Source organism: Megalobrama amblycephala, linkage group LG2 (assembly GCF_018812025.1).
Source record: "Megalobrama amblycephala isolate DHTTF-2021 linkage group LG2, ASM1881202v1, whole genome shotgun sequence".
NCBI lineage: Eukaryota > Metazoa > Chordata > Actinopteri > Cypriniformes > Xenocyprididae > Megalobrama > Megalobrama amblycephala.
Window position 1 is genome coordinate 52,218,587 of NC_063045.1, and position 12,120 is coordinate 52,230,706.

The window sequence follows — 12,120 nt, forward strand, 5'->3', positions numbered from 1 at the left end:
CAATCACATTCACACAGCACACTACATAACATACACATTTGATCAAAAATACAGAAAAAACATAATATTGTGAAACATATCTACAATTTAAAATAATGGTTTTCTGTTTTCACATTTGGCTCCGAAACTCTGGAATAGCCTTCCTGATAATGTTCGTGGCTTAGACTCGCTCACCCAGTTTAAATCTAGATTAAAGACGCATCTCTTTAGCCAAGCATTCACATAATGCATCGCATGTCAGATCAATTGCATGTGACTATCTTTGCTTAATGTTATGAACAGCAGCTATGCTAATTATTCTCTATTTGCTTTTCTGTTTTGCCTCGGGACACCCGTCCCGAGGTGACTAGAGAGGACTTCAGCTTCAGTTTGGATCCAGCCTCTTAAGAAGACCTCAGATGACCAACACCTATGAAGAGACGGCGCCAACTCCTGTGAGGACTTCAGAAGACGCTATCATCTGGATCAACATGCACATTACACAATTTCTATATCCTAATTATTGTTAATGTAATTCATTTTTCAGGAACTCATTGCTTCTACGTTCAGTTAAACTGCTAACAGTGATTGTAAATTAATTGCCTAAATTATTACATTATTTGCTAACTGCATTCTTTAAATTGTAATGTTGACATGCATTCTCTGTAAAGCTGCTTTGAAATGATATGTATCGTGAAAAGCGCTAAACAAATAAATGTGAATTGAATTGAAAAAATTGAATTGTTTTGATATACATAAAAATATAATTTATTTCTGTGATGCAAAGCTGAATTTTCAGCATCATTTCTCCAGTCTTCAGTGTCACATGATCCTTCAGAAATCATTCTAACATGCTAATTTGATAATTATCAATGTTGGAAACAGTTGTGCTGCTTAATATTTTTATAACCTGTGATACTTTTTTCAGGATTCTTTGATGAATAAAAAATTAAAGAACAGCATTTATTTAAAATAGAAATCTTTTGTAACAATATACACTACCGTTCAAAATTTTGGGGTCAGTAATCTTTTTCTTTCTTTCTTTTTTTTTTTTGAAATAAATTAATACTTTTATTCAGCAAGGATGTGTGAAATTGATAAAAAGTGATATTAAAGTGATATTGTTAGAAAAGATTTATATTTTGAATAAATTCTGTTCTTTTTAACTTTTTATTAATCAGTGAATCCTGAAAATAACATTACAGGTTCCAAAAAATTATTCAGCAGCACAACTGTTTCCAACAATGATAATAACTGAGTATCAAATCAGTATATTAGAATGATTTCTGAAGGACCATAAATTCCTGTTAAGTTTCCAAAATGGAATATTTCCAAAATTCCCCAGGTTAAGTTCCTGTGGAAAGTTTCCAGAAATTTACTGCCCCTTTGCAACACTAGATATGCTACATCTTAAAATGGCAAAATATAATTATTAGTGCTGCAACTATTAGGCTATTTTGATAACTTATTAATATGATTAATATTTTAATAATATATTTTGATCATTTTTATTAATCAGATCAAAATTATTTTCCAATACAATACAATTACAGCTCTCACTTTTACAAATAAAATGTACAAAACAAATTGTACAATAAAATAGCCTATAAAACACTTTCACGAATTTGCAACCCTGTTAGGCTATTAAACTGTGGATTAAATAACAAATACATGTTGGCTAAATGATCACTTCCAGGGGAATGACAACATGTTTCTTTGGAAGTGCTGATTTCTATATGTCTACTTAATGTCAAAATGCTGCCTGTTTCCTTAACGAGCGTGTGCATACGTGCTAACTCATCTCAACTGTTTATCAGTCCGTCACCCTCCGCTCATTTCCTCCGTGAACGCCCACAGCTTATACAGCAGCCAATCAGAGAGCGGCACACGTGACGAGCGTTCTTAGCGATGACCTCATCCCTAGAGTGGGATGACGTCAAATACAAGATGGATGGAATCACGACTGCTTCATGCTCAACGCAACTCTGAAACAAAGTCCAGTGTCGGAGCTCCGCGGCATTCAAAGCCACCAAACTAGGGTGAGTTGAAATCCTGAACAACTTTATTCCATCGTCTAACTGAAGTAGTTGGATGTTGTTTTGGTAAAATCAGTGTTTCCTGACGTAACGCCGAGGAAATTTTCTCGCTCTCTCTCTTCCCTGACATAAGCGGCTGCTCTCAGCCTGTTGTGCAGGATGCGACGTCTGCGCAGTCGGTGACAGGAGAGGGTGTGTGTGTGTGAGAGTGTGTGTGTGTGAGTGTGTGAGTGTGTGTGCGCGCGCACAGACGCGTGTTCTAATCGTTTCATTTCCCATCTTGCGAATAGTAGAGTAAAGAAACGCAACCAGTTGCCTGTATTTTGTGACGTGTTTGGTAAATATGGTCACAGTTTGGCAACGGTGAATCAACAAATGGTTTTATGGAACTCGAGATTAAGAGGAAAGACTATCTAGCGAAATCATTTAATGTAAACATACTCACTCCTCGTTTTCGTGAGAGAATAGTCTCTTTAGGCAGAGACTGTAAAACCAACTGTAACTAACGTTAGACATGATGTAATCAGCGGTCGATATGCGCATGCGCAGACACTGGGCAAGCCCGATTACTGCATTTTTTGACTTTTATTTGCTTATTGTTATTATACAATGACAGGTTGTTTAATAGATTACTATTTTCAATAATAAACTATTGTTTATCTTGTGCAGATTAGATAAATATGCATTTTTTTCTTCTGGTTGTGTTTTGCAGCCATGATTTGTTTTTACATTTCTTTTATGCAACAGTGTTCTATTTAAAAATGTATTAATAAATTAATGTTTCAAATGTGGCAAATCGTTGCATAGTGTATATGTTGCATGCTTTTTATTTTTACATTACATTACAGTACAGTAGTGGCCAAAACTGATGTACTTGGGTAAAGTTGGTTTTATATTCGCACATTCGGACATCCGTATTCAGTGGCCTTGTTAATCACACTACATTGGACATTCAGTGGACATTCACAAGTAAATATGCCATTAAAACAATACTTGCCTATTTTGATCGACTGTGAAAAATGTTGTAAGTTGACAATCGTTGGTTGTCAATATCATGTCGCTGCTTAAAATTCGCAAACATTAATTTATTGCACATTTATTGGAAAGTCTGAATTTATCAGAAGTCCGAATGTGCGAATATAAAACCAACTTTACCGAAGTCACTGATGTCCGGCCTAGGGAATTTGACATCTTTACTCTTTATTCAAATATTATTAAAGATTTTGTAAGCATGTTGCGTAGTTGTGCTTGTAGTCAATTGTTTTATTTGTGATAATACAATGAAACATCAAATTATGCGGACATAATTTGTCACACCAAGAAATTATGAACACATGCACAACAACTTTTCAAAACTCCAAAGCGTTAAATGACATTTCACAGTGAAGTAATACATGCAGCAGCTAAGAGGCTCCTCACACAATGGCATCTCTTCTTCCATGATTTACTGTGGTAGAGATGATATTCTGTTATTATATTTCTCAGCAGATTTTCAAAGACACCGCTCTGAAGCATCACCATGCAACTCGTGTTTCATTGATTCATCAATCCACACACAACTTCCCATATTCTGCCAACTATGTTTTTCTGAGACGGCAGTGGCTTTTTAAGTAGCGCGTTTGCTTACATTTAGCTAATTTCCTGACCAATAATTAATTTGTGATTAAGAAAATTAAAAGCTTAGTGTTTAGCCATTTTGGTCTTGGCCCAATTTTTTGGGCCCAGGAGTGTGGACTGTAATGCAGTGGTTCTCAACCCTTTTAACTCCAAGGAGCTTTATTATTCAAGACAATATTGGAAGGCTAAATATTAAGAATATTAAAAGAAAAATTTTGTGATTCCAGATGTTTCAATAACTGTATGTTTTTCAGAGAATCAAACTTTTTGAGGGGGAAAAAAAGTGACAAATTTAATGTCAGTTTACACGTTGTGTGCCTATCTTAGCAATTCCGAGCATTTTAATGTTTAAGTTATTATTTATATATAAGATTATGGTAATACTTTACAATTAGATTTGATTTGTTAATTGTTAATGCATTGAGTATCATTATCAAAGCATTTATTAATCTACACTGATGTTAAACGTATTTTTAACATTTTTAAAAAATATTTTTAAAAAGTTTTATAAATTAACATTAATGTATTATGTATGAACATAAATGAACAATGGACAAACAGTGTATTTATAAATGAACATATAAAATGACATATAAAACTGTTATAACGAATTTGCAATGTCACTAAATTTGTATTTTCTTTTACTCCCCTTCAAAGCCAAAATGGAGAGCCTGGGGCACTACTGTAACCCTGCCCATGGTATTTCACTGCTGGGTGCCCTCAATGAGCAGCGGTTGAAGGGTCAGCTCTGTGATGTCGTGTTGTTAGTGGGTGATCAGCAGTACCAGGCCCATAAAAGCGTCCTTGCAGCCTGCAGTGAGTATTTCCAGTCTCTGTTTTCCAGAAGGGACTCGGAGAACCGCTCCATTGTTCAACTTGACTTCTGTGAGCCTGATGCTTTTGAGATCGTGCTAAACTACATCTACTCATCATCTCTGTTCGTGGAGAAATGCAGTCTGGCAGCAATACAGGAGCTGGGCTATAGCCTCGGCATTCCCTTTCTAACCAACATCATGTCTATAAGACCTCAGGCGTCATACTGTGTGTCGAGAAAACGAATGTTGCTCTCTGAGGAGGAGGAGGAGGATGGCGCTTATCAAAAGAGAAGTGTAATTGTACATCAAGGTCAGGGTGAGCAGCCTAGCATGGATATGTTTCCAAGGAAAAGTTCAAGTCTTCAGGGAAAACCGTTTAAACAGGTCACAGAGCAACCCTCACTCACACACAATTTCAGTGATCAGAGCCAATCCTCAGGACACATCAGACCAAATGAAAAAGAGACAAAAAGTACCTCCAACAGCAGAAATTTAAACAAAAACACAGTTGATGGTGACTGCAGATCTATCATCTCCTCTCCAACATCCATACTGAGACGTCGAACTGAATACCGATCGCCATCTACGAGGCCGCAACTAACATCCTCAGTGTCATTCAGCGAGTCTGTGCAGCATGCTAGCCTACAATCAGATCAAACTGATGCCACCATCGATGGAAGAATGGATGCATCGGATGATTCCAGACCAGCGGGTGAGCATCATGGTCCACGCAACCAAACTGTAGACCGAAGTGGGCCACTTATCAAAAGTCTGCTACGCAGATCATTGTCTATGGATAGTCCAGTTCCCGTTTTTTCTCCAGCTCTGGAGCTAAAGGACTCACAAAGTCGAGAACAGTCTGTGGTCAAGTTAATGGCCACGACAGCAAGGTCGCCATCCCCTGAAAGTGAGGATCAGGTGTCAAAAGATATTCCACTTCTTCTCAGGTCGAGACAACGAAATACATATGAGATGGTCGGCACTCAAACAACTCAACTCAGAATTAAAGCAGAGCCCAGCAGTCCCCTTGCCGACCCTTCTGAAATCGTTCGCATTACTGTTGGAGACAACCTGCCAGTAAATTTCAAAGACTTTCAGGCAAATTACGATGAAGGTCCAAGAGGGTATTTCACTCCCTCGATGAAGAGGAAGAGTAAGATAGATGGTAGTTATATGCCCTTTAAGAGATCCAGGCCTGTTAATGAGCATCATTTGTTGCATCAGGAAAGCACGTTTGATGAGGTACCTTACAATTCCAACATGGACAATAGTAACGAGGAACCTGGAGAACTTCGGCCAAACAAAATGTTTAAGTGCTGGAACTGCCTGAAGGTTTTCAGGTCCAATGCGGGTCTGTATCGCCACGTGAACATGTACCACAACCCAGAGAAGCCGTACGCTTGCGACATTTGCCATAAGCGCTTTCACACAAACTTCAAGGTCTGGACTCACTGCCAAACCCAGCACGGCGTAGTGCAAAATCCCGCACCTTCCTCCAGTTCCTATTCGGTCCTGGATGAGAAGTTTCAGAGGAAGCTAATTGATATCGTCCGAGAGCGGGAGATAAAGAAGGCCTTGATTATGAAGCTCAGGAGAACCAAGCAAGGCCTGCAGTCACAACCCTTTGGCAGGAAAAGCAGGCGATCGAGGTCGTACGGATGTCCCTACTGTGGCAAAATGTTTTTTTTCCAGTCACACTTAAAACTACACATGAAGGGACACTCCGCTGAGCCGGCTAACCTTGACACAGATGCTGAGAGAGACCTTCAATACAAGCAACAGCAGCAACAACAGCAGCAGCAGCAGCAGTTGGCACATCTTAAAGAAAACCAAGATAAGGACGTATTTTCTTGCCGACTCTGCAATGAGAAACTGCCCTCTTTGACTGAATTAGAAGACCATGAGAGAGCTTGCAGGTATGCTACTGTCTGCCCATACTGTGGACTTCGATTCTCCAACACGGTTGTCAAGAAAGACCACGAAGCTCACTGCAAGTACAAAAAGCTGACCTGCCTTGAATGTATGCGTACCTTTAAGTCCTCTTTCAGCATATGGCGTCATCAGGTGGAAGTTCACAATCACAATATGATGAGTGTAAAGGAACAGTTGACTCTTGGTCTCCAGGAGAGCAATCACGACGAATCATCCAATATTCTCGGAGATGCTCCCTCTTCTCAGGAGTTGATACGTGACCCTAGAGAGGAAGCAGTGTACAGCGACTCATCGGTTCCACCCATGTATGATTCTGAAGACTCATCATCTTATGTCCCAGAGGACTTGAGCGCTCATGGTCAAGGGGAGCTGCAGGTCAAAGAGGAACCTCAAGAGGAAGCAGTATCAGCCAAGGATAACGTGAGCACCGGATCCGAGGAACCGGGCGTTTGGCCTTGTGAGAAGTGTGGAAAGCTTTTCAGCAGCCACAAAGACCTGGAAAGACATCAGGAACTCCTCTGCCATATAAAACCCTTCATCTGCCACATATGTCACAAAGCGTTCAGGACCAACTTCCGCCTCTGGAGCCACTACCAATCCCATATGTCCACACCTGAAGAGCCAGGGATGAGAGAGATCGACAGGCTTCCGTCTTCTCCATCTCCTTCTCCACCTCTTACAATTTCCATCCCTGAACCTCCAACTTCTCAAAAACCTCCACTCAAAGCGACCTGTTCTGGGGTGGACGCCTCAGAGGAGGAACCCAGAGGCTCCACGTCACCGTCAACCAAACTCAAGAAGCCAGAGCAAGACAAGACTGGTGACGATGAGCCCAGGGAACATTCGCAAGCCAAGTCCGACAGCACAGACAAAACTATCACCCCTCAGGAATCTGACACACTATTTTACCATGCACCAACCCTCTCTGCACTCACCTTTAAACGCCAGTACATGTGCAAATTCTGTCACCGGACATTTAAGACCGCCTTTAGTCTGTGGAGTCATGAGCAGAGCCATACGTAAGAGTGCTAAACGCAGTTGCACATTTGTAGCCCTTAACAATTGGAATCAAATAACTTGGACCATTTCTCCTTTAAACATGATTTACTTTGGTACACACTTGCAGCCTAAACCCAGGGATTTATTAATAGCATTTGATCATACTTTATCTTATTTCTATAAACAGTATTCAGAATGAATCTTGGATTGCATGCCAAGAGTTGCTTAAAACAAATTTGTTTTCTAAAGTATTTCCCTGTATATTTTTTTTTATTTTAAGTTTATTGTTCAGTGATCAAGAAAGACTGTTATAATGAACTGATTTCTTTCACCTTAAGAACTCTTCTAAATGAATTTCTATGAATTATTGCAAACAAACGTGTGATTAATTTTTTGGGATGTTACACAGAAGATGTACACCTCTCTTCTTTTAGTGGCCTTTACGCTGTTATTTAGCACTTTCAAGCAATTCCAAATAAACATTGTTCTCTATTAAAAGCACATGCTGGTGTTGACATGGCTTTTTAGTTAGAAAAGATGGATTTGTTAATTCCCTTTTTATACCCTAAAATGATAGCTTTTGCCCCATTTAAGTTAAGGAAAAATAAGAAAAAGTATTTCAGAATAAAACTATTTAGACTTTTCTGCTACATGCACAATCCAGCCCTGCCTATGTTGTTAAAGCTATTAATATTGAATTGTTACTTTGATCATTTAAGAACCATATAAAAAGCAAACCTTAAGCAGACTAAAATGGTATGGATCAAACTTTACATTAAACTTTGTGAACACTGAAGAAAACATGTTCATAATTTAATTTCAACTTTGCTAGTTAAGTTGTATTTTTCATTTTAAGAGTATTCTGTTAATGTGTTTTGCCAGTTATGTAGACTTTCATGGTATTTTTGTTTAGAGGTTGTGGATAATATTCAGTGATTGTATTGAACAAATAGAAGGCTTTATGTGTACAATTAGCAGGTTTGGATTGATGTTCTTTAAGCAGTTTAGTGTGTGCCTGCAATGTGGATCTTCTAATACTTTTGTTGTACAGGACATGCAGTATATGTGGAAATTACTTCTCATTAATGTGTAGAGATGAAGTTTGAGTAGATTTTCACACTGTATCAGTACTGTATCAGTACATTGTGAGCTCTACCATAGTGTAAGCTCAACTTACCAGAACTCAGTACTCAGTGATTAATGAAGTCTAGATGCAATGATGTTGAATGGTTGGACATTCCAAATGTTCAGTGGACCTTTTCTGTGACAGTATGACCCAGAGAAGACCTTTATTCTAAAATATTAAAGCACAAACCCAGACAGTATCATAGTGTTGGCACAGATCCATCTCACATCTGGTTCGCGTCGAATCCACACGTACCAGATGTGGGCCAGATCTGGGCCAACACTATGTTGATGTCTGGGAAAGCAGTAATCTTATTTCTTGATATTTTTTTGTCATATTTAGCAAGTATTAGAAATATTAAGGAGAAGTCTTCTTCCCTTACATTAGGGGATGTTTGGCTTAGCAAGCTTGTGGCCTTTGTTAAGCACAAAATCTAAATATGTTGCTTGCTCTTTGCATTTTCCATCAGCTACTGTCATTTAATCTATATTTTGATGGATAAAAGTGTAATACATTCCTTTTGATCTTATCCCCAAAAAGGTATTGGTTAATAAATAAGCTGGCTATTTATATACCCAGGATAGAAATACCTGAATTAGTTTGCATTTACTTTTGTTCCCAGTATTACATGACATTAAACATCAGCTTTTTGTTTAGGGTTAAGATTTAAACCATATTATTAGCAGATCAACATGTGTCCCAATAATAAAATGATCATTTCAGTAATTGATCAATTTCTTAATATGGTTCTTTGAAAGATTGTATGACATTGAATGAATAGTGATGACATAACAGAACGCTTAATCCTCAAAACACATTTTTATAGTCTTTGTTTGTACAACATTTTCTGTTTTATGAAAATTACATCCTTTTTGGTATTCCCGTGGTATCACTGCAATAACTAATATTTGTAAGCACTTGAATTGTCCTAATGTGGCTTTAAAAACTGTATCAGTTTTCGTGTTAAAGCATTTTCTACTGTTTTCTGTGCTTGCTTTATAAAATAAATATCAATACTGTGTAACTGAACTTGTGTTTATTTCATCTACCATAATTTGATACATTGTTTCAGTTTCTAAATTTACAGAAGGTCTTGTCATTGGATAATAAACATTTTTTGTAGTGTGTGTGTGTGTGTATATATATATATATATATATATATATACACACACACACACACACATAATGTATATATACATATGTGTACATATGTATGTATATAATTTTTAAATTGTGCAAAATAAGAATTATTTAAATGTGGGAAGTAAAAATGGTATAAATATGCAGCAATATGTTTAAAAAAAAAAAAAAAAAATTATGAGCAGACTTTAAAAGACATCATTGGAATTGAAGTGAATTTATGGGGAAAAAAATACCTACTACTTGTAGCCTAATGGTGATATTCATAAAACAGTTTGCAATTGTTCTCACACATTGCATTTTCCAAGAACACTAACACAAATACTGTTCTAAAATGTATGTGTTTATCGGGGAAACAAAGAATCCAGACAAACAAATTCAAAAGAACAACAATATGATATAATTTAGGGGGCATAATTAGGTTTATTAAAAAACAACAACAACAAAAGTAACTGAATTATATGCTTTTCTGAATTAGCTGATGCAAAGATAGTGGATACCATTATTATACAGGAAAAGAGTAGAGAATTTATTCTAAATCCCACTAAAGACCAATGTAATGTGATTTTCAATTTTTTTTACAAGATCATCATAAATGTCCAAAGATCATCAGGCCTCCAGCAGCTTCACTGTCACATTCTTTACAATGCCAGCGTGTCTTTGATCAGCCTCCTCATGGTAGTGCTCACTGACGTACCCAGAGAATCTGTGATCTGGTACGTGATCTTGTACAGATACGGCTGGACGTCTTTCAAACTCGTGTCGAACACATTGTCCACTTCTGACTGTGTGGGCATCTTGGGAAGATACTCATGACGGTTAATCACCTCCACGATGTTGATGACTTTCTCGCCGAGCTTCTCGCCAACTTTTTCCCTGCAGATCTGACGCTCCTGTTCGTTGGCCAGGTTCACCACGTTCACCTTGATGCTCCAGACCTCCCAAGGGATGCATTCATCGGAAAAGGGCCAGCGTGACTTCTTCTTCTGGTAGAACTCCAAAGAGATCTGACCCATGCCATCACTTCCGGAATTGCCAAGAGCATCCTGGGTATGAATAAGGTTGTGGTTATAAAAAGTGTTCACAACAATAAGATCGCTGCTACTTTTTGAAACTTTTGGAATATGAATTTGTTACATGAATAGTTAATTCAACCTATTATTATGCAAATATAATAGCTTTTACTGGGTGAGAAAAATAACATTTCAATTTGTGTTTTTTTTTTTTTTTTTTTTTTTTGCCAATAATGCAAAGTTATGTACATACAGAGTTTACTAAATATTTACTACACACCCCCTTGGAAAAAATGTGTAGTGGTGCCATGATAAAGTAAGCATGCGTCGTGCTGCTCACGTGTACAGCATTGGCGTTCTGATGTAGAACCTGGAAGCGCTGAACGTAAACAGCGTAGGAGAATCACAGGGGAGAGACGAATTTGTTGAATAAAGTTATTTTTGCGCACAAAAAGTATTTTCGTCGCTTCATAACATTGAGGTTGAACCACTGTAGTCATGTTGACTATTTTATCGATGTCTTTACTACTTTTCTGGACCTTAAATGACGGCATTTACAAAGGTCTTACGGGTGTGGAACGACATGAGGGTGAGTAATTAATGACAGAAATTTTATTTTTGGGTGAACTAACCCTTTAAGAACTGCAATCAAAAGTACCTTAAATTCGGCTACCGCTTTCCTGATAACCCTGTCCAGCTCATCAGAAGACACTCGCACGAATGTGAAGTCGATGAAGTCACAGTCCACGTCTTGAGTTCCCACCGTGCCGATGGAGTACGTGCCCTCTTTTTTATAGTGAAATTTGCCCGTGCTGCGGTGCAGGAGGATCGTGTGCAGGAGGGCTAGCATGGCCTCATCCACCTGCCTGCCCTCCACTGACACCTCCAGGACCTCTGATCGACAGTTCATGATGGTCTATAACACGGTTCTACAGCTATTAAAACAAAAGGACTTTCTTTTGATCCGTTGATCTGAGCTCAAATGTGTCAAATAGACACGGAGCTGAACACCTTCAGCTGTTCTGCTTCTAAAAAGCGCCGAGGTGCGCCACTTTAGACTGAGTGGAACAGCCTAAGAATTGAAGTTATAATAAAATATGGATTTAACAATATAATTACGAATCTCAAATGTAATTTAAGACTCTAAAGGGCGTTCATAGAGCATGTTTACCTTCATTACGAAACGTCGATGCGCTTTATTTTTCTTGCGATGGGGTGCTTTTGTTTTGTAAACATACGTCAAAATGTACAGGGCGGGATAAGGGACATTTTAGTTTTTGGCGTTTAAAAATCACAAAGGTTGGTTCACATATTGCTTTCTAGTTAAAATAAAAGGTTCAGTGGTAAGAATTGGACTTACATCATCGTACTAGCAATATTTAATTTAAGGTTCTCTTTAGCTCAGTCAATATATAGTGAACGTTTTACTAGTATAACTGATTAAATGATGCAAACAATAAAGT

General features: G+C 38.0%; 2 protein-coding genes across 2 annotated transcripts; one reads left to right on the top strand and one right to left on the bottom strand.

Moving 5' to 3' along the window:
* Nucleotides 1-1,862: 1,862 nt before the first annotated feature.
* On the top strand, nucleotides 1,863-9,528 carry zbtb21 (zinc finger and BTB domain containing 21). The gene is made up of 2 exons (XM_048180790.1): nucleotides 1,863-2,018; nucleotides 4,290-9,528. The coding sequence occupies exon 2, from the start codon at nucleotides 4,295-4,297 to the stop codon at nucleotides 7,400-7,402; it is 3,108 nt and encodes a 1,035-aa protein (XP_048036747.1). The 5' UTR covers nucleotides 1,863-2,018; nucleotides 4,290-4,294; the 3' UTR covers nucleotides 7,403-9,528.
* A 519-nt stretch (nucleotides 9,529-10,047) lies between these two features.
* On the bottom strand, nucleotides 10,048-12,013 carry atg101 (autophagy related 101). The gene is made up of 3 exons (XM_048180794.1): nucleotides 11,829-12,013; nucleotides 11,316-11,592; nucleotides 10,048-10,690 (listed from the first exon to the last, which is right to left on the bottom strand). The coding sequence occupies exons 2-3, from the start codon at nucleotides 11,565-11,567 to the stop codon at nucleotides 10,286-10,288; spliced, it is 657 nt and encodes a 218-aa protein (XP_048036751.1). The 5' UTR covers nucleotides 11,568-11,592; nucleotides 11,829-12,013; the 3' UTR covers nucleotides 10,048-10,285.
* Between the last annotated feature and the right edge of the window lie 107 nt (nucleotides 12,014-12,120).